General features: G+C 44.4%; 1 protein-coding gene across 1 annotated transcript in view; it reads left to right on the top strand.

Moving 5' to 3' along the window:
• RBFOX1 (RNA binding protein, fox-1 homolog (C. elegans) 1) overlaps window positions 1-26156 on the top strand; it is a 2191581-nt gene that overhangs the window by 511165 nt on the left and 1654260 nt on the right. Inside the window, 1 exon segment of the mRNA XM_005872925.2 lies at window positions 4370-4402. Coding sequence (XP_005872987.1) covers window positions 4370-4402 — 33 coding nt within the window.

Below are 26156 nucleotides of genomic sequence, written 5' to 3'. Positions count from 1 at the left end.
TGGGCCTTGCAGAGAGCTGCATCTAATCATAGAGACCTGGGCTCCATTCCCAGATCTTCTACTTATCAGAGAAGTAAGATTTGATCCTTATCTGGATCCATCTAAAGTGAGCTCGATCAGTTGAATGAGCTAATAAAATTCAATTGTGTCCTTAAGCCATTTTGAGTTGTTTCTATCTCATGCAAACAAAAAAGACCTGTTGACCCCTACCTTTGCAAACGTAAGAGAGTTGTACCTCAACATGCTCAGCACAGAAGATTGGAGAGTTTGGAGCAACTGAGCCCAGATGGTATTTGAGCATCTCAGCCACAGGTGTAGAGGAGACTGAGTGGGTTTGCTTGAGCAGTAGCTGCCCCTCTAGCAATGAACGCTGTCCTGATATCTATTAACTTGTGGGAAGTCCCAGGAGGGAAACCATCTCTCCATTGTGTGAGCAAAATCCCTGGGTAGGCTTTGAAGGCAGTTTTGGAGTCTGACCTGGGTTTAGGCTCTGTCTCTGACCCTCCCTAGTGTGGCCTCAGGAGAAGAAAGCTCAGTTTCCCCATCTGAAAAAGTGGCAGGCGAGGTGGCGCTGAGCCACACACACCAACTTCCTAGCACAAGCGAGGAGGAAACCCTTAATGTTGGCCTTTGCAATTTCAAACAAACCTAGTGAAGAGGAAGGAAATGATTAAAGGGAAGGGAAACCACTGGCACAAAGCATTAAGGGACGTCCTGCCAGGAGTTTCCTGCATCCCCGTGTGCCTTGCACTGTTCCACAGAACGGCCACCTCAAACGTGGCTCTAATCATGTCAGCCCCCGCTGGAGGCCCTCTGATGGCTGCTGCTGCTGACAAGATAAAAGCCAAACACCTTAGCCTGGCACCTGCAGGCCTTAAAGAGCCCTCACTCCTCCAGCTGCCTCCACAGTCCATTCTGGCTGCCTCAGATGCCACGGTGGATCACAGACAGGCCTGAACTCCGTAAGTGCCACATTCCTAAACCAGCCCTGAGCTTATTGGAAGTGGATCTAACATAATCATGACTATACAATCAACCCTGGATGCAGTATATGGAGGGCCCAGTAACTCTCACTACTTGCTTTTCATATAAATATCTAATATGTAGAACTATAAACCATAAATGAAATATGATATATCTCCCATTGGTCACAAGCCTTACCGCTCCCTATTGTACCATATGCTCTGTGTCATCTTCTACTCTGTGTCTCTATATATACAGATGTGAGTGGGTAAGAAAGTTGTTTTCAGTCTCTTCTTGAATGAGAAAAGGCCAATATTGAGGACATGTATAGCTTTATTTATATCTTATTTTGAATATATGTTCAATTTGAAAAATAATACATGGATACATCCTCAATGAAAAATTCAAATAATTCAGAGAAAGAGAAAGTTTCTCAAGACTTGTATTGCCCAGCCAGTGTGGCTCCGTTGGCTGAGTGCTGTCCCATGCACCCAAAATATTGCAGATTCGATTCCCGGTCAGTGCACCTACTGGGGTTGCAGTTTGATCCCCAGTTGGAGAGCATACTAAAGACAACCAATTGATATGTGTGTACTGATCTATATGTTTTCATTAACAGTATGTGTTGTAGAATTTTTTCATGTCAAAACGTTAGGATCTACTCCATTCATTCAAACTGCTGCGTAATATTTATAATATGATGTATCATAATCTGTTTGACTTAGAGCAGTGGTTCTCAACCTTGGCTGCACAGTAGAATCACCTGGGAATCTTTTTTTAAATCCTGATTTCTGGGCCTCATCCTCCAAGATCAGGCCCAGAAATCAGGATTTTAAAAAGATTCCCAGGTGATTCTAATGCGCAGCCAAGGTTGAGAACCACTGACTTAGAGGATCATAAACTGGAAATCCAACAGCCACATCTGGACTAACATGTGTTTTGTTTGCCTAGAACTACATGTTGCCTATTATAAACTGAATGCAAATGGTTTTAGGTGGAGTAAACAACCGAACTTGCACACAGGCCCCAACCTCCCCTACTATCTTATAGGCAGCCTGCTTTATACACTTTTATTACTTTTCTAGTCCCTGTAGGCATTTGAGAGTTCAAACCCTGTTTTCTAGCTATTATTTGATTCTGTACATATTAAAAAATTTTTTAGAAAGGTATTGCTGCAATGAATAGCCACATCCATGACTCTCTGTTTTCATTTACCTAAGGTATATGCAACACCTGGGCTTGCTTAATAGGGGGGAATGAAAGAGGTCACACAACTGAAAATGCAGTTAGGAGACATGCATAAGATTATGAAGTGGAGGAAATCAGAGAGGTCTGTGGAGAACTGTTGCACAGGTGCCCTGGAAACAGGGAGAGCCTCCTGCTTATGACTTGTAGCTGCTGAATATCACACTGTCCATCCCATGTTCCTTTTAGTTGTCAGCAGGGAAATCTCACACACAAACGATTGCTTGGGAATCAGCTGCTTGCTCTCCCAATCCCAGCTCTGAATGGGCTGCAGAGGAGAGAGGGAGGGGGACAGGCTCAGGACCCTGACATTCATCACACTCTGGAGTGTTTCTCCAGCCTGGCTCCTGGATTCATGGCTTGGCAAGCCTCGGGCCATAGCTAATGGACTTTCTTGGCCAAGGTCAGTCTGAAGGCTGGCCTACTGTTTAGGAAGCTAATGGTGCATGAAAGCTGCCCCGTGGGCAGCAGGCTCCATCTGAGCTGCCTCTGGGGCTAATGGCTTGGGTGAGGGCTGGTCTGAGACCTTGAAGTGAACCGAGAGAGGTGGTGCTGAGAGGGGGGCCAGTGTGAAGTACAGATTGGCTAACCCGGGAAACCATACCTTCCTAGGGCGTCTGCTGCATACACCGCTATGAGCTGTGAGCGTGTACTGGTCCCTGTCTCCATCAGCTTGGGCTGCCATGACAGAGCACCAGAGACTGGGCCAATTAGACAATAGGAATTTATTTCTCACAGTTCTGGAGACCGGAAGTCCAAATCAAGGAGCCAGCAGGGTGGGTGTTGGTGAGAGCCCTCTCCTTGGTTGTGGGTGGCCTCCTCCCTTCTGTGTCCTCATATGACCTTTCCTCAGTGCACTCAGGGGAAGAGAGGGAGGAACTGGAGGCAAAGGAAGCACTCTTTGGTGTCTCTTCTGATAGAACAATAATCCCACCATGAGGGCCCTACCCTATGAGCTTCTCTAAACCTAATTACCTCCCAAGGGTCCCGTCTCTAAATACCACCACATATGGGATCAGAGTTTCATAAATTATGAGGGAGGGACAATTCAATGTATAGTGGTCTGGTAGGAATATATGACTGAAGTTGGCAAGGTCAACCCCAGGTATAAGGAAGTTGCAAGGCAAGAAGTTATCTGCCCCAGCCAGGAGATCCCTTCTAAAGCACATGTGAGCAATGGTGGACGGTGTCCACAGCAAATCCTTTGATACAGAATGGGCCATGAATACAAGTCTGAGTCTACATGTCTTTATCTTGGGCTTAAGACTAATTTCCTCTAGTGAATAACTTTCTGGGCTTTGTGAAATGATTTAAATGGTCTAAGCCAATGTTGCCACCAATGAAGTAGGAGTAATAAAAGTTGTTCCAGGGATTAAATGAGACAATAAATGTTAAAATTTGGCACATTGTCAGGCACCAGTCTCGGTTGCACGAAATTGTGCACATTGTGAAAAAAAAAGAAGGCTGTTGTTGCTGTACTTAGTAGTTCTACCTTCTCATAACACTGACTCAAAACTTTAAGGGAAGTTCTGGCCAGTGTTCTCAGTGGTTAGAGCATCAGCCCTCACACCAAAAAGTCACAGGTTTGATTCCCCATCAAGGGCACATACCTGGCTTGCAGGTTCAATCCCTGACCCTGGGTGGGACACCTGCAGGAAGCAACCAATTGATGTGTCTCTCTCACATCAATGTTTCTCTCTCTCCATCCCTCCCTCCATTCCACTCTCTCTAAAAATCAATGGAAAAAATATCCTCTGGTGAAGATCAACAAAAACAAAAAAATTTTAAGGAAAAAGAAACCCTCAAAAATGCCTTCAATGCTTTTGCTTTCTCAGTGTTCACTTAATCATGATCAGTGCATGGGCACTGCACACGGCCCTCCCCTTTTTTTTTCCTGGCAAGATTGTTATAATGTGTTAAAAATATTAATTATCCTCTTCACCTTAAACACAGGACCGGAAAAACAAATCTTGTTGCTCTGCCTGGTAGAAGCAAAAGTGCCGTGTGTGTGTGTGTGTGTGTGTGTGTGTGTGTGTGTGTGTGACCCATTGTCCCCTCAGGTCAAAACAAATTATTGATGCCAGTTCCTTTAAAAAGACAATTAATCCAATTACCTTCTTGTTGAATCAATCCTAATGTCTTTGTTTTCTTTAACTTGCAGGTTTCAGCAAGCCTGGCTGCCAGCAACGCCGAGGTAGGAAATGTGGTCTTCCTGTCACTTTGGAGGGCATTTTGAATGGTTCTGTTTTGGGGTGCAGGGAAATCAGTGTCTGGCTGTAACTCCTCTGTGTGACCTCTGATGGTTGGATGCTGTGCTCTCACCTGGTTGTTCCTGTGCTGCTGGGTTTGGGGCTAACCTGGCCCCTGTGCTGGACTTCATGGTGGAGTGTGTTGATGAGTAGCCTGGTAAAGACGGCTAATGGTCTCACAGCTGGGTCTCCTGCTCGTTGCTGTCATGGTGGCCTCAGGGTCTGTCTGTATATACCTGATACGATTCTTGCTCCACTGAGACAAGCCTTTGCTTTGGCAGTGACTCTTCCCTCTGTCTGTGGTGCTTTCCATCCCCCATCCTTTTCCTCTCCCTGAGTATCCTCATGGCATGAAGAAAACTATGGCTGATGCTGAAAACGTAGGCAAATAATTTTTAAAAGTTGCTGGTCATAAGTCACCAGCAAGGTTACCATCCATTGGGAATTATACAGGAAGAACAGGTAGAAAGTTCACTTCCAATAAAGGGCACAAATTCTATTCATCAGGCCTCCACTCTCATGATCTAATTACTTCCCAAAGGCCCTGTCTCCTACTACCATCACAATGGGGGTTAGGATTTCAACATTCAGTGCATAACAAAACATGAACCAGGTCTCACTCAGATCATGGCCTGGTGCATAGTGGGTGTGCAATAAATGTTAGCTCCACGCCTCCATAAGGCCTGATTGCTGGAAACTAGATCAGACCTGAATAGGTCTCAGGCACTGTGGTCAGCACCACGGACAGCTACCACTTCCTGCAATCTTCCATCTTCCCCTAAGACAGTGGTTCTCAACCTTCCTAATGCCGCGACCCTTTAATACAGTTCCTCATGTTGTGGTGACCCCCCCAACCATAAAATTATTTTCGTTGCTACTTCATAACTGTAATTTTGCTACTGTTATGAATCGTAATGTAAATATCTGATATGCAGGATGTATTTTCATTGTTACAAATTGAACATAATTAAAGCAGTGATTAATCACAAAACAATATGTAATTATATATTCAATATGTGTTTTCCGATGTCTTAGGCGACCCCTGTGAAAGGGTTGTTCGACCCCCAAAGGGGTCTCGACCCACAGGTTGAGAACCGCTGCCCTAGGAAGTTTCAGATTTGTACCACATTTGGCTCTTTAAAGCAAGCAGTCAACAATTAAACACCTTTACATATGTCGCCTCTTTTCAATGTCAGGATATTTGTTATAAACATTTTTCAGATTTAAAAATGGACTTTTGGAGAATTGAAATACTTTAAACATTGGGGAAATAGTGCTTAATGATCTAACAATTCTACTCCTACTTATGTGCCCAAGAGAAATGACTGCTTATATCTACCAATAAATATATGTAATAATTTTCACAGAAGCTTTATTTATCATAGCCCCAAACTAGAAACAAACCAAATGTCCATTAAGGGGATAATAGGTAAATAAATTGTGGTATATTCATGCAATTCAAGACAACAATAAAAAAGAATTGTCTATAGATATATGAAACAGCCTGTATGAATCTCAGAGGTGTTGGTGAAAAAATATCAGTAGGAAAGAACACACCCTGTATAGTTTTATTTACACACATATGCAAAAACACTCCTCTCTGGTGATAAAAGTAACAATAGAGGTTATGTCTGTGTCAGGCACAAGAGAACTTGTTTGGTGAGGGGAATATGCAATACCTTCATCTGGATGTGGTTACATAGGTAACCATCACATGTTAAATGTATAGTGCTACTTGTAAGATAGATGTACTTTATATTAGGTAATTTGTATTTAAGAAAAAAATAAAGCTGCTTGCCAAAAAAAAAAAGAACCACAAACAATCAAAAGTATAAAACAGGATAATGAAAAAGAAAGATGAACAGGTGGTATGGAGGAAATGAGGAAGTATAGCAATGCTCAGTATATAGACAAAACTGCGGATCAAAATAACCTTCATTCATTCATTCATTCATTCATTCATTTTTACTCCAGACTCCCATTTCCCAGATAGAGCAATTTAAAAAAAATCACTCCAACTTTTTCTGTCTCCTAACCATCCTATATAATAAAAGCATAGTATGCAAATTGTCCCCTTGACTGGGAGTTGTCCAGGAGTTCAACCAGGGGGCAGGGCCAGCCAAGGAAAGGGAGGGAGGCCCCAGCCAGCAGCTGGCAGCCGCTAGGGGCCCTACCAGTGCACAAACTTGATGCATTGGGCCTCTAGTTGTTTATAAGGCTGAATTGTAATTGCTGCAGCCAGACCATATTTTTTGGCACTACTGCAGGGAGGTAACATTTTATTAATTGAATTTCTAATGGCAATTCATCAAAGCAAGCAATCACCATTATTTAGTGCATGATCCATATTCATGGCAGGTTTTGTTAGGTAAATAATAGTGGCTCTGGAGAAGTGCTTTTGTGGGGTCCTTTTCCTTCCCACATATCTTTCTTTCCCCCCTAAGTATAGACCAACAGTTGTAATTTAAGCAGAACAAACCCCACCTGTGGAGGAAACACTGGGTAAAGGGAAGCAAGATGAATTGCAAACACACAGAATCAGTGAGGAAGAATGGCTTTGCCAGTTCCCTTTCTCTCTGCAGATTGACAGTGAATATGTGAATAACGTTTGCTAAATCTGGACTTTGAAAACATGACAGCAAGCTGTTTGTGCCAATAATTTTTCATGGCATATGCACCACACACAGTTTTAATAAGATGGCACATGGACTATTGAGAAATGTTCAAATCCTGCAGAGGAAAGAGCTTTATCTTCTGACCAAATTCTGCCCAGTGATATTTATGACAGCTGAAGAATTTATCTAAAATTCCCTCTGCTAACAGCAAAGCACATGGCCCTTTGTCCCCGAGCAGCCTGTAAGAACCAAACTAAGATGTCACATACATAATATAACAGATAAATGGCCCAATTTCCATGTCCACATGATAAATGGAATGCAAGTTCAGCACACACGTATTTGCACATTAATTGGCCCTGCATGGTTCCATTTTGTTCCTAAGTTGCTACTGTATGTCTCATGGACTCTTTCCCCTTCAGAATCATTAAGCCTGTTTTATCGCACAAATGCATACACATTTCCCCCCTATTTATCGTCACGCAGCTTGCCCTGCTGTGAGAGAACCAAGTAACCTGGGCACAGCCATTGCATTGCAAATGCCTACATCTGAGTTCTCTCTGCCACCAACTGCACATTAACACAAAGATCTGAGACCCAGCCCCATGGTGGCTTTGCTGACAGCCAAACAAAGAAGGTTGCAAGCAAAGATATTTTTAAAAAATCACGTCTTTTCAGTTACCAGTTGGTTTCTTGCCTCACCTTAATGATTTCCTGTTGATAGTTTAATGGTGATATAAACCCAGTGGAGAGCTTCAATTTTGATAAATTGGCCTGCTCCTATTTCATGGCAAAGCAGTCGCACTGAGATTGATTGATATTACAGTTTTGCTATCCCAAATAATTGCAATGGCAAGCTACCCAGGTAGCAAAACCCAGTGGGCTTCAGGAAGCATAGGTAGAATCTCCCTCCCACCAATCCCTTTTTCCTGCCAAGGAATCATTTATTTTTCCTGTCTCAGTCCTGGTTCTCAGGAAAACAGATTGGGGGCTGCAGAAAACAGTGCTTTTGAGAAGGGACTGGTTGTTTGTTTTTGTTTTGTTTTGTCCTGGCCATTCCAAGTCACTTGAGAGGCCAGAACATTTACAAGGCAAAATTGAGCTCTTGCACCAAGAGGGTTCCAGTGGAAAGAGGGTGAGCTTTGGAGTCTTGTAGACAAGGTATGACTCATGGGTCCACCATGTACAAGTTATGTGCCTGTGGCCCAGTCACTTAACTGATCAAGAGTCTCTTACCAGTTAAATAGGAATAATGAAACCCATCCCAAAATATCGGTTTGAATTGTACATTTGATAATCTGCACAAAGACGACGTTCAGGAATTATTTTGCTTCCTCAGTCAACCCTCATCTTTTATCTCTTGTGTAAAGTAAGACAAAAAATAAATAACCTAATTAGCAATTAATTTTGAGACGCAGGGCTTTGAAAACTTGCTCCGATGATTGTACGTCGTGGCTGACCCAGACCTTGACCAGGTAGAAGTTTACTTACATGACTTAATTCACATGGAGTGAATGGCCCTCTTTGATCCTCCCAAGGGCAGGTCTACTTGAAGATCAGCAATACTTCCCAAGGAGCTCTCTTGGCCTGGTCTAGCTTTACCCAATCACACTTTGATAGTCTTTTCTGTCCTTGAAGCCAGCTTGAAAGAATATTTAAAGAAGCTCAAATAATCATCAGATCTAATTCAAGGGCCAAGAATTCTCAGTTAGAAATATGATTGGTGTTTAGTAAGTTTGATGGACATGTGAGAGACAGCTATTGTATTCTGGGCAAAGCACTAAGCACTGGGATACACATACAAGTTTGACACCCAATCATACTCTCAAAGAATATATGGCTCAATACTGGGGGGGGGGTAAATCATAAATGCTATAGTATCATTTGTTTCATGAGAGCCAGGGTTCTTATAAGAGTGAAGCCCTCTCCACAAGTCCTGCTGCATTTTCAATAAGTTTTTGTATCTGGGTTCAAATATGAGAGCCTAAGATTGGAGAAGGGTATCAATGGAGGCTTCCTAGAGGAGGCAATATGCAGTCTGGAGCCCTGAGGAGTAAGTTAGGTTGGCATCAAGTAAAGAAAAGTAGAGAAAATGAGCAAAGGCAATGTTGGTAGAGAGCTTGCATGTTCAGGGAATAAGCATTAATGGGGATGTGGAAGCAGCGAGGAAAATGGAAGAGATAGGAATGAACAGGGAGAAACCTAGGCCAAGTAACCTTACGGAAAGCAAAGAGCAAGAGGGTTACGAGAAAGAGATGTGGCTATGAAATGATTCAGTGGGTCCAAGGGAGTGAGCACTGCATTGACGGCATTGGGTTTGTCAAATCTACAATCATTAACAGCCTCAACAACTGCCTTTCCAATGTAGGTGATTGAAGCAGGGGTGTTAGATGTGGTGGCTTAAGGAGTAAATGGAAAGAGAAGACATATAAGCATAGCATAGACCAGGCTTTCAAGTATTTGAGCCACAGGAACTTTGACCCTTGGCTGGAAGAAATTTTGAAGATGGAGGTGGGAGGCAATTTTGTGTATGTCACAGGCCTGGAATGAAGATATGTGGATGAGCATCAGAACACAGATAGACCTTACCTACTGAAAGTTGGGCAGAGTATGCTTTGCTCACCACTGTGCCACCAGGGCTCAGCACCATGCCAGAGAGCTGTGGCGTTAATTGGGCCAAAAAGGGACATTTTACCCCTGTGACACTGAGAAAGAAAGGATGAAGAGTAAGAGTGGATAAAGTTGATGGAGAGGGAAGAGAAATTGAAAGAGGTTATGCCTGGCAGTCTTCATCCTCCTAGTGAGTAGCAGAGGGAACTATATGTGCTGAGAATAAGGGGAACAGAAGCAGATTTGAGGGTTAGGGGGGAACAAGCAGAGAGAAGGAACCACTGACTGAGGCACAGGTGAGAGGCTGCTAGATCAGAACTTTGTTCAGAAGCACCTGGGGAGGGAGGTGAGAGGGAGCCTGACGCAGCGGCAGAGTGAACACTGTGTCCATCGTTCACCACGTGCTCACCGAGTGCCAAGCACTGTGTTATCCTCACGTGATCTTTACATTGAATGTCACTGTCCATATTTTACAGAGGAAGAAGCCCAGACTCTGAAAGGAGACATAGGTTGACCGGACGTACTTAAGAATTAAACAGCAGACTGTCAAATCTCAGAGGGAAGACAGGGGGCAGTGGGGGCAGGGGGTGCGGTGTAAAAGATCACCCAAAGAACCTGTGTGCATGCATATAAGCATAATTAATGGACACAGACAGTAGGGGGGGTAAGGGCATGTGCTGAGGGGCAGGAGCAGGTGGGGAGAAGTCAATGGGGGAAAAAAGAGACATATGTAATATTTTCAACAATAAAGAATTTAAATGAAAACAAAAAAAAAGAATGAGGGCATATGTCAGGCCAGTGTGGCTCAGAGGTCGAGTGTGGGACCATGAACAAGGAGGTCATAGTTCGATTTCCGGTCAGAGTACATGCCTGAGTTGTGGATTTGATCCCCAGTGGGGGATGTGCAGGAGGCACATTGAATTTTATATCGCTCTATCCCTCTCCCTTCCTCTCTCTAAAATCAATAAAAATATATTTTAAAAAAGAATTAGGGCATATTAAAAAAGAATTAAACAGCAGGACCAGTGTTTGAATCAGTCTGCCTGATCACAGGGCTGGGGCTCTTTTGTCTATGAACCCCACCATTGTGAGCTCAGCTATGGAGTCTGATGCCTGGGTTCAGCTCCATCATTTCCTATATCCAGTCCTTACTGGTGGTGAAACTCAGGGAAGTTACTTAACCTTGGTGTGTCGCATTTGTCTCCTCCATAGAATGAAAATAATGAATGAATGAACCTTATAGTGTCTTTTTTTGCAATAGTGAAAAGGCATAATATAAGATAGGGAGGCAATTATAATATTATCTGGTGCATAGATAGTGCTTAAGATGTGCTTGTCACTGTGGCTGTTGGTGTCATTGGGAACTCATTCACAGTGACAATGGGAAATGGCAGAGGTGCCAACCAGAACTAGTTTGTAGCCTCTGAACCAAATGGAAACATCAGTCCCGGAGTCTTCCAGAAGCACCTGACTCCGGGGAAATTAATTGAGGGTCCCCAGAAAAAGTAAGTAGTTTTAAAATTTCTCTTTCTACTGCTTCTTTCAGAAAAAAAGTGTTTGTTACTATGAGGTTTTGAGGATGCTAGGAGGATCTCACTATTTGTATGTTGCAATGGGATTAAAAATAACAAAAAGAAAAAAGCTAATTTTTAATTAGCATCTGACTACATGCCAATCACCCTACAAGTCATTTTATATACCTTGTCTTGTTTAATTTCACTTTTACAAGAACCCTATGAAGTAAGCACTATTTCCTAAAATATCGTATTTTACAGATAAGCAAACTGAGGCTCAAGGTATCTGATTAAATGAGTCTTGGAGGCAATAGGAGGGGGATCAGGAATCATATCCAAGACTGTTAGATCCTAAAGCCAGCTGAGGTGATGAGGAAGTGAGGCCAGGAGTCACCTACTGTCTCTCAGGGGCAAAGGCCGGGCCTTTCCACCCTCAAGAGAAAAATCCATTCTCTCATCCAGACCCTTTCTTCTTCCATGCCTTCCCCTGCCACAGCTCAACCAGTTTCATTGACACGCTCTCATAAGATGTCGTGAGTGCTCTGTGATCACAAACCCCCATTCCCACACCATAAATTATTTCCTACAGTTTTGACACCGTTTATTTCCATAGCATTATACATTCCAACCTTCTGACTGTTTAAGATCAAAAGATGTGCTCCAGGCTCATATTTCACTTCAGCTCTCAGACTCGATGCACCAAATTAGACTGAACAGCGGAGGCTCCAGCCTGTCATAGTCTGTAATGTTGCATAATTACAAGGATTCAGCATGTTTTCTCAATGGCAAAGGAGAAACGGACCCGTCCACAGTGGCATGGCTTCCACAGAGGCAGTGGGAGAAGGCTTAGAGATGTGGCGATGGAAGGGGAGCTTTGGGACATTCGGATTCAGCCCAGGAGTAGGGAGGTAAACTGATTGATTGTGGAAATCAGGGCCAAGGACAAAGATTTATAAAGGGTCAGAGAATAAGGAGGGGGTCCACGTAAGAAACAGTGGGTGCCCTGAGAGAATCATGGCAATACTGGGTCTAGGGAGAAAGAAGAAAGAAGGGCCATGGCCGGATCCGGACTGGGCTCAGGGGCTCAGGAACCAAGCAGACTACATGTATTAGCAGATGGCCCTCTCTTGTTGGGCATGCATTGATTCAACAAGCTTAAAGAGCGCCGACTACTTGATAGCTACACTTTTGGACCTGGTCACTTAAAATGAATAAGATACGTGCTTTCAAGGAGCCTGTGATCTAGTAAAATATGCAGATGGTGAACAGATGCTTTTAGCCAACTTCTAAAATAGAAGTGGGTTTGAGGTAGAATGAATACCTAGAGAGGATGATCAAGTCTCCTGGTAAGTCGACTGAGACTTCCCAGATGACGTGAGTCCTTTTTTCTCCTGCACCCATGTGCCCTAGTTCTAAGACCAGTAAGAAGTATTGGGGTCCACATACATGTACACTACAGTTTGTGGCATTTTAAATAATTGGGAATAAACTTGACAAACAGCAAAGAGACTTCTTCAGCTTAACTGTATAGTGGTTGGGGAATGGAAGAGGAGAGAAAAACATGTGGATTGGACCTGATAAAGAACATTGGAGGTGACCCTTGATAATGGCAGTGACGATGGTGGTTGTGGTGGTGATGACGGTGGTGATGACGGTGGTGGTGGTGGTGGTGGTAGTGGTGATGATGGTGGTGGTTGTGGTTGTTGTGGTGGTGATGATAGTGGTTGTGGTGCTGATGATGGTGGTTGTGTTGGTAGAGGTGGTGGTTATGGTGGGGAAGTGAGAGCAGTGACATTCATTAAATGCCCACTGTATGCAAGGCACAGTGTTAAGCATTTTATATAGATTACCTCCTTTATTCCTTCTAACAAACTTGGGTGGATGAATATTAATATAACATCTATTTAATGGGTGAGAAAACCAAGGCTCAGAAGACTTGGTGGGATCCACCCAACGCCATATGGCTAGTAGGCGGTTAATATTTGATTCCAGGTAATTTGCCTTTTGAACCAGCAGCCCAACTAAGATGGTGGAAGCAGGCTTGAAAACTCTCCGGTTGAAGTCTGCATTGCTTAGCACAAACCTCTCATGACAAATGATGCTAACACACTTGCAGGAACTCTGTGAGTGTGTCTGATTCTCGGCACTAATGTAGCTTGACTCAGGGATGATATCCCACTTATCTCACCAGAATGACAATTAGGGGGAAAGAGTTATTGCTATTCCAGCTTCCTCTATTGAGCTATGAATAAATGATGATAGCTGTGAAATAGAGTCGTGTTTAGATCATTTCTGGTAAATTAAAAAAATAAAAATTGAATAAAGTGGTAATCCATGTGGCCATTTAAATAAGAGGAGTAGAACAAAATTAGTAAACTCTTCGAGTCTCTTCTTGGCCTTGTCATTCTAATGTAATTCATTTGCAAAAATATTAATTAATACTCCAACATCGGACACTTTTCCGTGTTGATTTGAAATGTGTTAATTACATTTTATACTTTGCCCTGTTGCTGTCCTCAGCATCAGCCGAGGAAGGAATTCTAGTCCTACATGTACAGACCCCTCCTCCTCTTCCTACAAACTGGCAGCCAGTAGAACTGAGAGCTCGCTGCCATGTTCAGAGCTACTTGTCCCTTTGGATAGAAGAAGAGTGAATACTGTATGAAAAGAGCCTTTTAGTGGTTTCAGCTAACGTGTGTGTGGTCTGCAAACACAGTGTCTCAGTCAGGCTTCAGAGTCCCAATGAGTTAATGCTGTGCATGGTCAGCAGGGTTTTCAGATGATACGTAGAAGGTGGAGTGATGACTTTCCTTGCACACTGAGCATCTTTCATTGGACTGCATTTAGTCTTCAGACTAGACTCTTCCCAGATCTTGCAAATGGATTATATACTCATATCCTAGATGAAAGTGCTGAATTCTAGGTGTGACTCATAGCAGGTCTAGCTGTGGTCATCATTCCGGAAGTCATCTGCTTCCTTGTGATTTTCTTAGTCAGGAGAGGCTAGGCTGTGCTGAAGTTACAAGCTAGCCATGACATCTCAATGGCTCACTCAACAGAGGCTTGTTTCTTCCCCATGCTGCATGTCTAGTGAGCATGGGTGACTCTCCAGGGTAGCCCTCTCCACGTAGTGGTCCATCAATACAGGTGCTTCTGTCCTGTGGCTCCCTTGTGTCAACACACACCTCTGCCATCACACAGGAGGGAAGGAAAGACAACATGGACTCTCTCTTGTGTTTTTCATTGTCCTGGCACAGAAATGATGTACACCACTTCCACTCACAATCGCCAACTAAAACTTGTCTCTTGTGTTTTTCATTGTCCTGGCACAGAAATGATGTGCACTTTTACCCACAATCGCCAGCTAAAACTTGCCCCATGGCACCCACTGCAAGGGGTCTGAGAAATGTGAGGAACACATGGATATTCCATGAGCATTAATTACCTGCTACAATGTGATAGCGATGAGATTAATATTGAAGATGACATTCACCTCTGTTGTTATATAAAGCATTGTGCTTCCCTTAGCCTTACACTGTGGTTGGTTGCCGGACACTCTATCACACACCTTGCACAGTGTGTCTCATTTCACTGTCATTCTTTTCATCATTAAAGGAGAGGAAACAGAGGCTCAGAGGGGTGAATCTATTTGTCTACAGTCATATGGTTAGTAAGGGGTACAGCCAGGTTTCAACCCAAAATCAGGCTGTAGAGCCTCCAATGGTCTTTGCCACCCAAAGGTTTTGGCAGCTTTCCTTTTGCAGCATTGTAGGAGGGGCAGCTGGGACCAGCACACAGAATACACATGAGGAATCAGGATCAGAGTGTTCAGTTTCCAAGGCACAGTAGGGCTGATGCCCAAGTTTGTGCAGGACCTATTGTTCTTAGCCAGTACGGTCACCTTCTGCATCACATTTGACTCTTAGCAATCCTGTGAAGGATTTGGGAAGAACATTATTAGCTCCTCTTTATAGATGCCATAGCAGAGGACACCTGTCAGAAGACAGCCAGTTAATCACCAGCAGGTTTCTAGAGTCCTGACCTGGCCTCTTTGTGTGTAAAAGGCTGAGGATCCCCAAGACCGTTCTCCAGGGACCTGTTACTTTTTTTGTTGCATCAGCCGCTTTGGTATCTGGGAGAAATATGGGCTATTTTGCAGAATAAAGATTTAAAATACATAACATAAAATAATTAAGATTACTAAGGAAACCATTTATATTGAAATGCATCTAATAAAAGAATAAATGTGATCTATAGAAGCATTGCTTTCTTTATTAATACATTAAATAACAAGTAAGTCTAGTAATGGCTATAATTTGGAAATAGGGATAAGCATTATAATATTTTGAGATCTCTGTGACTATTATGTAATGTGAGTAAAATTCTGTGATTTTTGTTGGTGACAAAGTCACAAGTGCTGGTAATACTATTGTGATTTGTTACACACATGTAAAATTAAATGGAGTACTGGTTTATAGTTAGAAGCTAGAGGACATAAAGTTTTATTTTTCCTATCCAAGGATCCATGGATTTCTATTTATGGAGCCTTTATGGGTCCTGAGTTAAGAGCCTAGTTCATCTTTGGCTCTGAATTGCCTTCTGATTCCAGAGGCAAAGCCTAGAATGGGATGGTTCAAGGTCATCAAGTTATGGAAGAGGTGAAGTTTAGTTTTGGTGCATTCATCCTCTAGCTGCCTCCACTTTCACAACGTCATTCATGCCCAGTGTCTGGTCTTCACCCTCAGATCCTCCTTTTTCACCAGAGCTCATGTGGCATTTAATAGGACTGGAGACGAGTAAAGGCTTACATTTTTTTTTTCAATACAAAATACTATGGTAAGACTTTATACCCATTATTTCACTTAATTCTGATAGATTTTATTGTTACATGTATTTTACAGAAAGTTAGAATGATCATTAACATTTATGAATACTACTATGCACCAGACACTCTTTTAAGCAAATTTTGTGTACTAAAATAACAATCTATAATAATAAAAGTGTAATATGCTAATTAGACCGGACGTCCTTCTGGAACACCTTCTGGACAAAGCCCAGGCTGCAGCCACAGCTTCGAGGGAGGGATCCATGCAGCCGCCATGGCTGCGAAGGCCTACTCTTGCATGAATTTCATGCATCGGGCCTCTAGTAATTCTTATAAGAGCAGCAATAGCAACAGTAGCTGCAGTAGTAATAATAGCATCTAAGATTTATGGAGCACTCACTGCATGCCAGGCTTATTATGTCCTAAGCATCTTATATATTTAATTTCAATTCGATACTCATCACATTCTTATCAGGTGAGTAGTAGTTATTCCCATTTTACAGAATGAGAAATAGTACAGGATGTTTTAAAAAAAACTTGCCCAAACTCACATAACTATGAAGCAAAGCCTTCATCTCAGACATTCTGATTTCACAGTCCCTAAGGTTAACCACTAAGTTCTACAGTCTTGTTTTGACTGCATTAAATGTTCCTCAAACAAGTCCAGAGATGGAACCTATGTTTGCCCCCATTGTGTAGATCAGGCAGTTCCCCAGGGACCTCTTGAGGAACAGAGACACTAAGTTCTACAGTCTTGTTTTGACTGCATTAAATGACCTCAAACAAGTCCAGAGATGGAACCTATGTTTACCCCCATTGTCTAGATCAGGCAGTTCCCAGGGACCTCTTGAGGAACAGAGTGGTTAGGAAACTTGCCTTGGAGTCGACCTCATTCAGCTTAAACATAGAATAAGAGAGAGTACAGGGAACAAGTCAGGGAACTTGTTATGCTCTATGCTTGAAAAAGTCATACATCACTTCTGCCCACCTCCCATTGACCAGGACTCAGTTACATGGTTCCACCACACTGCAAAGGAAGCTGGGAAATGTAATCTAGCTATGAGCCCAAGGGGGAAAGGGAATGGGTTTTGCTGAACTCAGAGCCATCTCTGTCTCTACCACGGGCACTGGGCAAAACTCTGAGCTCAGGCCTCCAGGGGAAAGTCCCTCCATAGCAGAAGCAGGATTAGGGTGAGGCAGCCCTAGCCCCATGCCTGATCTACAGCCCCTATGGTGCCTGGACTCAAACTTCAGCCGACCTTCTCCCAGGCACCAAGTGTCAATGTTGTCCCCTACGGTGGCTTGTAGAATCTGATGCAAATGCATTACTGCAAATTAGAGAACATGAAAATTTTCATGATGTGAAGATTTGGACTCTGGGCCTATTTTTAAAAGCTATGAAGAGTTTACAAGTGAGGTATTGTCAAATAGAAAACAGGTTAAAATGTATAGCAGTTTATTATTATACATTTAAATGAATATTGAAAGTGTAGTCTTATTTTTTTAAAGGAAAATGGTTGTTGCTTCTCCGCCTTTAGTTTGGTTTGTATTTTTAATTTGAATGATCCAGCCCTAGCCCTTAGGATCTTCTACTCAAAGCCTTCACATGTGGCCAATTTATTGTCACGTGATCAGGCCCACAGGGCAAGCAAGAGAAATGGACACCTCAGTCCTGTACCAATTTGTACTATGCGTTATATTTCCTCTTTCTCAGGTTATATATTGTTGCCTGGCCTGATTTTCATAATGCTTTTTGTGGGGGAGAGAAGAGGATGAGGAATAAAGTAACACAACATTGATTTAAAAACACATTTGGATTTCAGATATGTTTGCAAAATTATGTGCATAATAAAACTGGAAAAATCTCCCACACCCCCAAGGAGAAAACAGACCAGTAAACAACAGTAACTACAATACAACTGTCCCTGAATATTCTTTTCTTCACACTCACCAAGTACGAAACAAGGCTACTTAGTAACTGCCCATCTCGTAGCCTCCCATCCTGCGACTGAGGCTAAGAGACCACCTTAGAGGAATATGCAGTCCCAGATGTGGGGGACAAACACCCATCGTCCCAATGTAGGACTCACTAACTGCTCTGAGTGAGGACTTGGACCATGTGTCCCTCCGCTTGAGGCCGAGAGCGTGCCAGGCAGCTGTCTGATAAGCATGGTATTTTGGCCGTCCACTTTCTGTTTCCTTCTTGTCTGAGTAGAACAGCAGTCACGTAAGGCAACTGGATAAGAAAATCACTTTGATTAGTGACTTTCCTGTGGATATATTTCTTTTCTTTCTCATTTCACATTCTGAATATTTTATGAAAATGTTTCTCTTTCCCAGTGAGTTAATGCTGCGGTTTAAATAATGTGACTAGAAGGTAGAAACCTGATATTTCTCCCTTGAGGCACAACACATAATCATATTGATGGGGAGAAATAAGCACAGACATGTAAGAGCATTGGGTAAAGTCCTTGAACTCTGGGATCAGTTTAATGTGGGGTGATTTCCAGTTCTCTTATGACCTCTCAACATTTCAACTTTTTATCTTCAAGATGGAGATAGTCATTGTCACTACCTAATACTATCAGGTGAAGATTAAATGAGATAAAGCAATTACAGAATGGGGTACAGTGCCTGGCACATAACAAATTGTCAGTAAATAGTACCTCAACTTTATATGTAATTAGAGGCCCAGTCCACAAATTTGTGCACCTTGAAAGGAACTGTGGGCCACCAGGCTGCGGCAGGCACAGGGGCAGGTTTTGACCCATCCTTCATGCCCCCACCTGGCCCCTCCCACCGCAGCCTCTGGTCCCCTGTCTGCTGGCAGTCCCACTCCCCTGCCGCCACTCCCACGTGCTGACAGTGCCAGCCCCGCTCACACCCGCTAACAGCACGGAGCGATTGGGGCTGGCACCAGCAGCGGGTGCGAGTGGTTGCTGCTGCCCTGATCACCCCTCAGGAGCAGGTGGAGGTGGAGAAGCCCTCAGGGGCGATCGGGGCTGGTGCTGGGCGCCGGCAGCAGGTGCAAGCACCGGGCAGGACTGCGGCATGCAGGAGCAAAGAATTTTCAGTAACCATCAGAGCTTTGCCCCAATGACAGCGACTGGCGCTCTGCCTTGGTCTGGTGCCCCGGCTCACCTGCTCCACCATCCTGCCTCAGCCAACGCCCACCATGTTCTGTGCTGTGTCACCTGCTGCCGACACCTGCCATGCTCTGAGCACACCCCCTGGTGGTCAGCGCACATCATAGCGACTGGTTGTTTGGTTGTTCGGTTGTTCCGCCATTCGGTCTATTTGCATATGAGCCTTTTATTATATAGGACTAGAGGCCTGGTGCATGAAAATTCATGCACTGGAGGGGGTGTCCCTCAGCCAGACCTGCCTCCTCTCACAGTCCGGGAGCCCTCGGGGGCAGGAGGTGACCCAGCGATCAGGGGAAGGTGACACCCCCATCACACCTCTGCTGCTGCCACTGCCAGCAGCACAAGCCTTGGCCAGCCCTGGTTACCTGAGCCTCGGCGGCCCTGGGCAGCTGGGCAGATGCCATCTGAGGCTTGACTGTGCTTTAGGCCGGCCCTAGGTGGCTGGGGGGCTGAGGGCGGGTCCGGTCACACCATGTGCCTGCTGTCCCCCTACTCCCCCGGCTGGGCTGAAAGGACTGGGGGATTCCAGTGGGGCTGAGGGGACTGGGCGCCGCCATCTTGTGGCTATGGGCACCGCCATCTTTGTGACAGCATGATGGTCAATTTGCATATTCTCTCTTTATTAAATAGGATTATTAGATAGGATTAGCATCCCAGAAGACTCCAGAGATTTCCCATAGGTAACTTTCTTCTCTACCCCTCAGACACTGAGTACTGTCCAGTGATATGTTTGAAAGCTTTCATTGCAACTCTGGGTGTGGGCGAGATGGATGATTGGACAATTTGATAGAGTAGGTTTTTGAATCTGGCTTCCCAGACTAGTTTGAGCTCTCCAGGGCGCTGCTTAGACCTGTAGTACAGACAGCTCTGAGTTCACCAAAACCATGTTCCCTTTTCCCCTTGGATTTATAGCTAGACTACATTTCCCAGTCTCCTTTGCAGTTCAGTGGGACCATGTGACTGAGTTCTGGCCAGTGGAGCGTGAATGGTAGTGATGTGTTACTTTTGCACACATAGCCCATGAAATGTCCCATGGATTGATCCTATGTACCCTCTCTCTTGTTCCAACTTTGAATTAAACGAAGTCAACTCCAAGGCAAGTTCCTTAACCTCTCTGTGTCTCAGTTGCCTGATCTATAAATTTGAGTCCTAATGGTCAGAGGAACAAACAGGTATCATGAAAACCTTGGGGGATGTTGGATGAGGTCCAGAAGGTGCTTATTAGAGGCTCTGTGAGGGGACTTTGGTGCCCAAGAGGCTGAGTGGCGTTGTCTTGGGGAGAAAACCTTTCTCCCATTTCCCCATGCTCGGGTGCTCTGGGACTCCCTACAGCTTCTCCCTTAAGTCCTGGGGGTTCTGTCAGTGGACCTAATTTCCCACTTGGACCCAGAGGCGGAGGGACTCAGAACCATTGCTTTGTGAGCCTGCATGTAAATGATGTCCTATTTTGTGAAGTCTGGTCACTGGGGCCAGATGTTCTCTGTATTCCTTGTGAATGAGCATTTTCCAAATGGGGAAGCTTCCAGACCTCTTACCCTCTCTCCCCTCTTCCAGGGCAGGGGTGGCAGTCACAGTTTACCCGGCTGATACAAGTCCCAGCCAGGTCCCTCTCCACCCTCTCAGTGATCTGCTGCCATAAAGAGATTTCATACATCATTAAGAGAGATGTCATATGCGTCAACATAATGCTGTGTTCTTACCCAGAATGTCACATTAGACTCCTGGAGGCTTTTTTAAAAAAAAATTTCAAATACAACCACACGTTTTTTTCCCCCCTCTTAAATCATTCAATCTGCCATCTGATGCCCCAAAAGGAAGCTGCTGGTAAAATAGCAACTTGCAAAGTTAAGAAAAGCATCACACAAAATGTTAGCTAAAAATGTGAACTTTTGCCACCTGTGCTTAGGGAATGGCGTCAGGGGCACCCAGACGGACATGTCTTGCTTTCTCAGGAAAGTGATGGGCAGAGTGACTGGGGTGTGGCTAAGGTCTGCTAAAGGCCCGGCTTGATCTGAGTTCTCTACCTTGTGTTCCCTTTCAGAATTTCCCCCGTGGTGCTAATGTTTCCCAGAGAAATTTGCTTTGAAGCCAAAATAAAGAAATAAAGTATGTATTTCACTTACGCATGGAATTTGGAGGCAGGGGCTGGTGTTCTTACTTAAGCCCTCATTGACAAACATTGACTAAGCATCTGCTTGGTCCCACATGCTCTGATGGGTCCTGAGGCTTCTGCTCTGAACCAGGGTTCTGGCTCTCAGATCACTGACTAGGGTGGGGTTGAACTTGCCCTGAGGAAAGTGCTTGAGGCTTGTGCTGCTGGGAGCTCACCAGCAGGGGAAGCGACCCTCTGATTCTGCTCCAACAACTCCCATGTGTGAACCACCAAGCAGTTCTCTGATACCACGTGGGTGTCCTACAATTCAACTGAACGCTGACATTACTTTCCTGGAGATGATGGCGGGGTCCACAGGTTAAGGTCAGTCCCACAAGACTGCCTGAATCAGGGTGCCAGATGCCAGTCACAAGCCCATGCTGTCCCCTGCGCTTCTCACCAACTGGCTGTAGTTCAGAGATTTCCATGACCCTCTTTGGGTTTGATTCATTTGCTAGAGCAGCTCACTCAGGGGAATGTTTCACTTACCAGGTCACAGGTTTATTACGAAAGGATATAACTCGGGAACAGCCAGATGGAAGAGATGCATAGGGCAAGGTGTGTGGAAAGGGGGCGCAGAGCTTCCAAGCCATTGTCCCCAAATCTCCATGTGTTTACAACCCAGAACCTTTTAAACCGTGTCCTTTTGGGTGTTCGGGGTGCATGGTTGACTAAGTCACTGGCATGGTTGGCATGGTTGACTAAGTCACTGGCCATTGGAATTTATTCAGTCCAGAGCCCTTCTCTCTTCCCAGGAGGCCAGGGCTGGAGTTCTAATCCAATAATGACTGGGTGGCAGCCAGCCAGCCTCCACCCTCAGATGACCTAAGGACTTTCCAAAAGCCGCCTCCTTAACATAACAAAAGACACCTGGATTGCTCTTCACATTTAGGAAATTTCAAGGGTTTCTGGAGCTCTGTGCCAGCAATGCAGGTGAAAACCAAACAGATATTTCTTATTATAAATCACAGTATCACAGCCCTGCTCACCACCATCGGATGCAGTCCAGGGTGTTGGTCCCAGACCACAGTGCCTGGTCCGTGCCCCAGCTTCTCCTCTTACTGCTGTGTTACCTTAGATGAGTCTCTGCATCTCTCTTTCCTCATCTGTAAAATTGGGAGAATGGGTGTTTTTCATGATTAAACAAAATAATATATGGAAAGTGCCTACCCCTGTGCCTGGCAAAGCAAGGCTTACAAAATATTGGTAATTACCAGTCAGGAAAGGAGTTCTGTAAAAAACCATAAATAATGTTTTGTTCCTATATGCTCCTGGAATTGTGGGGAGCTCCGTTTTTCCATGGATCATTCAGGATTCAGGTTCCCAATGGTTGTTTTAATTCAAACAACTAATATTTGATCATCTTATGCAAATGAAAGCCATTGGGTTAACTGGAAGGTAATGCATTACTCAAAGCATTCATTCATCTATCTATCTTTCCATTCATTCATTCATATGACCTATCATTTCTTTTTACCTAAGTTTCTCAACATTGGCACTGTTGACATTCAGGACCAAATAATTCTGAGGTGAGGGGGTGTCCTGTGCATAATAGAAAATTTACCAGTATTTCTGACTCACCCACTGGCTGCTGGTAGCATCTTCACAAGCAATTAGAGTCCTAAGAGGACATTAGAGATGATCTCCTGTTTTTGCAGAAGTGAAAACATAGCCCCAGAGAAGAGGATTGGTTCACCCCCAAACCCAGACAGTGCAATCAAAAGGCTGTGCCCACATTCTGTGCAGCCCCAGCGCTTCCTGTTCTCACTGCAGACACTTCCTGCACACCTGCTACCTGGGAGTGGAGTTGAGAAGCATGTGCCAGCGACCTGGGCTCAAATAAATGATGGCATTAAGATGTCCTGTTTTTTGAACAAAGGAGCAAACACCACACACACACACACACACACACACACACACACACACACACACACACACACGCTCTCTCCCAGGAGACCTGCAAAGTGTTACAAGACTGAACCTCTACTGCCCTCAGCAACCTCATGTTAGGCCACTCTATGCTCCTGCATTCCCTTGCTTCACTGGCCGCCTCAGGCCCTCTGCTGTACCAGGTTCTTCCTGGCTCAGGGCTTTGCACAGTTTGTTTTCTCTGCCAAGAATGACCCCTCCCTGGCTTTCTACTTGGTTAGCCTCTCATACTTTCTCAGATGCATTCGTAGTAATTCATCCCAAAGTAAGTGCCTTCCATTATTTTATATATGAAGGTGTAAAAAAATACGGCTTATCACAGTTTATAACTATCTCACTCATGTTTGCTCAAAAGCGTGTTCTATTCAACAGCTGTTCCCTGACAACCGAAGCCCTGTGATGGATGCCACATGTTCCTGCCCCCAACATTTAGCCCAACTCTGGTCAACACTTAATAGATATTTTGTTGAATTAAAAAATGAATTAATAGACAATGGAAAGAGTGAAAAATGCTGGCACTTACATAACTTTGCCTAGAAACGGCATGGTGGATAGTTCTAACTTTATGATCCTTCCTGTCTAAGGGGAGAGCCCCTTCACACATGCCCCCCCCCTTGGGGCTGTGAATGTTTATCATCTGGGGGTGTAAACCAAGGCCCTGGATTAGCGAATATTTGGCTGCATAATATGTTGATCCTCACAAACTCTCCAATAAATAATGATGTCATGCATGCTTGCATTCATTCATTCATTCATTCATTCATTCCAAATTTCTATTAAGGACCTACTTTGTACCAAACACCATTCTGGGCGTGGAGGAACAGTACACATAGATTCCATGCAGGTCCTCATAGAAGGACAGGTACATAATGGCAACTAGCCCAGAGCAAGCCGAGAGGAGCCCAGGTGCTGAGGGGGAGGACAGATGTGAGAGGGATCTTGCCTGTATGGTTAGGGAACGCTTCTCAGAGGAATTCATGTTTAAACTAATTCCCCAGAGACCAACAAGTGTTGGCCAAAGGTAGAAGCAGCAGCCTGTGTTAATGCTAATGTGCTTCCATGTCTTGGCCATGGTAAATAATGCTGCAATGAACATAGAGGAGCTTATATGTTTTCGAATTAGTGTTTTGCATTTCTTCAGATTAATACCCATAAGTGGAATTGCTGGGTCATAAAGTAGTTCTACTTTTAATTTTTTGAGGAACTGCCATACTGCTTTTCACAGTGGGTGTGAGAAATTGCTCACCTGTCCGAATTCAAATGATGGACTCAGAGACAGAAGTATGGCGAAAATGAGACTTTTAATACACTCCCAAGAGCGAGCATTCTTCCATTGTACAAGCACAAGTGAGGCAGGGAAAATAACCTATTTATTTAGTCCCTCCTCTGGTTCCTCATTGGCTGAGTACCATGGGGTCACCTGTTTCCTCATACATCACCTAGGTCTTGCAGTTTCCCATAGGGCCATTAAAAAAAAAATTGAGCTGAGGCCTTTCTAGCTGCCTCCACTGCTCCTGTCTAGCTGAGGCAGATGCCTCAGGGGTTTCCACCATGATGTTGGCCCATGTGCACAGTTCTTTGTTCCTCTTTCCTCTTCCCTACATTCTCTTTGCCCTGGGGGAAATTCAGCAAATTCCATCAAAAGCCAACCATGCTGGGGATGGATCACAGAGGTTCATTTCCTACAGTGGGCACACTGATTTACAACAGTGCATGAGGGTTCCCTTTTCTTCACGTCCTCGCCAACACTGGCTGTTTGTTGAGTTATAAGAACTGAATCCATTTGAGAGTGGGCATGGAGCAGAAACCTGGATATAGCTCAGAGCAAGTACCTGGTGGAGAACCAGGGTCCGGCACACAGTAGCAAATCCTATATAATAAAAGCCTAATATGCAAATCGACCAAACAGTGGAAGACCTGTGGAATGATAAGTCACTATGATGCGCACTGACCACCAGGGGGCAGACGCTCAATGCAGGAGCTGCCCCCAGCCCACAGGCCCCAGGCCAGCCAAAGCAGGTGCCAGTGGTCCCCCCACCTCCCAATCACCCTCCCGGTCACCCCACAGATTGGCCCTGATCACCGGCCAGGCCTAGGGACCCTACCCATGCACAAATTTCGTGCCCAGGCTTCTAGTGAAACTATAATCATGTTAGATTCAGCTTCTTCTTTCCCTGGCTTCCTTTCAGAAGTGACAAGGCTGCCCAGGAAGTGGGACAAGGGGCATGTAAGTGGAGATTCTGGGGGTCCCAGCTTCACTGTGGAAGGACTGTGAACTGTAGATCTTCAGCCAATGCTGTTGCTCCTTCAGTTGCTGGGGAGGTAATAGAAGTATGGAGATCTGGCTCTGAAGCAAGCTCTCTAAGCCTCTTTCCTCAGCTACAAAGAGAATAATAATAATAACAGTTATAATAATGATAATACAATGCATTCATGATGCTTATTGTTTATCAGATGCTAGACTAGGGGCCTCTCCTGCATCAGCTCCTGCTATCCTCACCACCACATGGCACTCAGCTCACAGCCAAGTAAACTGAGATGCTGAGGGTTAGCCATCTTGCCCTGTGGTCCCAGAACTAATACATGGAGGTGCTGAGGTTTAGGTCCACATCTGTCTGATTCAGGAGCCTGAGGTGTAAACTCCATGCTGTACATACTGCCAATTCCATTATTAAGGAGATTAAAGGGTCCCAACTGGTGTGGCTCAGTGGTTGAACATCTACCTATGAAACAAGAGGTCATGGTTAGATTCCCGGTCAGGGCACATGCCTGGATTGCAGGCTCAATCCCCAGTGTAGGGCTTATAGGAGGCAGCCAATCAATGATTCTCTTTCATCATTGATGTTTTTATCTCTCTCTCCCTCTCCCTTCCTCTCTGAAATCAGTTAAAAAATAATTAAGGGGAATA

This window comes from Myotis brandtii, unplaced genomic scaffold (genome assembly GCF_000412655.1).
Source record: "Myotis brandtii unplaced genomic scaffold, ASM41265v1 scaffold397, whole genome shotgun sequence".
Classification (NCBI taxonomy): Eukaryota; Metazoa; Chordata; class Mammalia; order Chiroptera; family Vespertilionidae; genus Myotis; species Myotis brandtii.
Note: the sequence above shows the minus strand (reverse complement) of the source record. Positions and strands in the feature narration are given on the sequence as shown.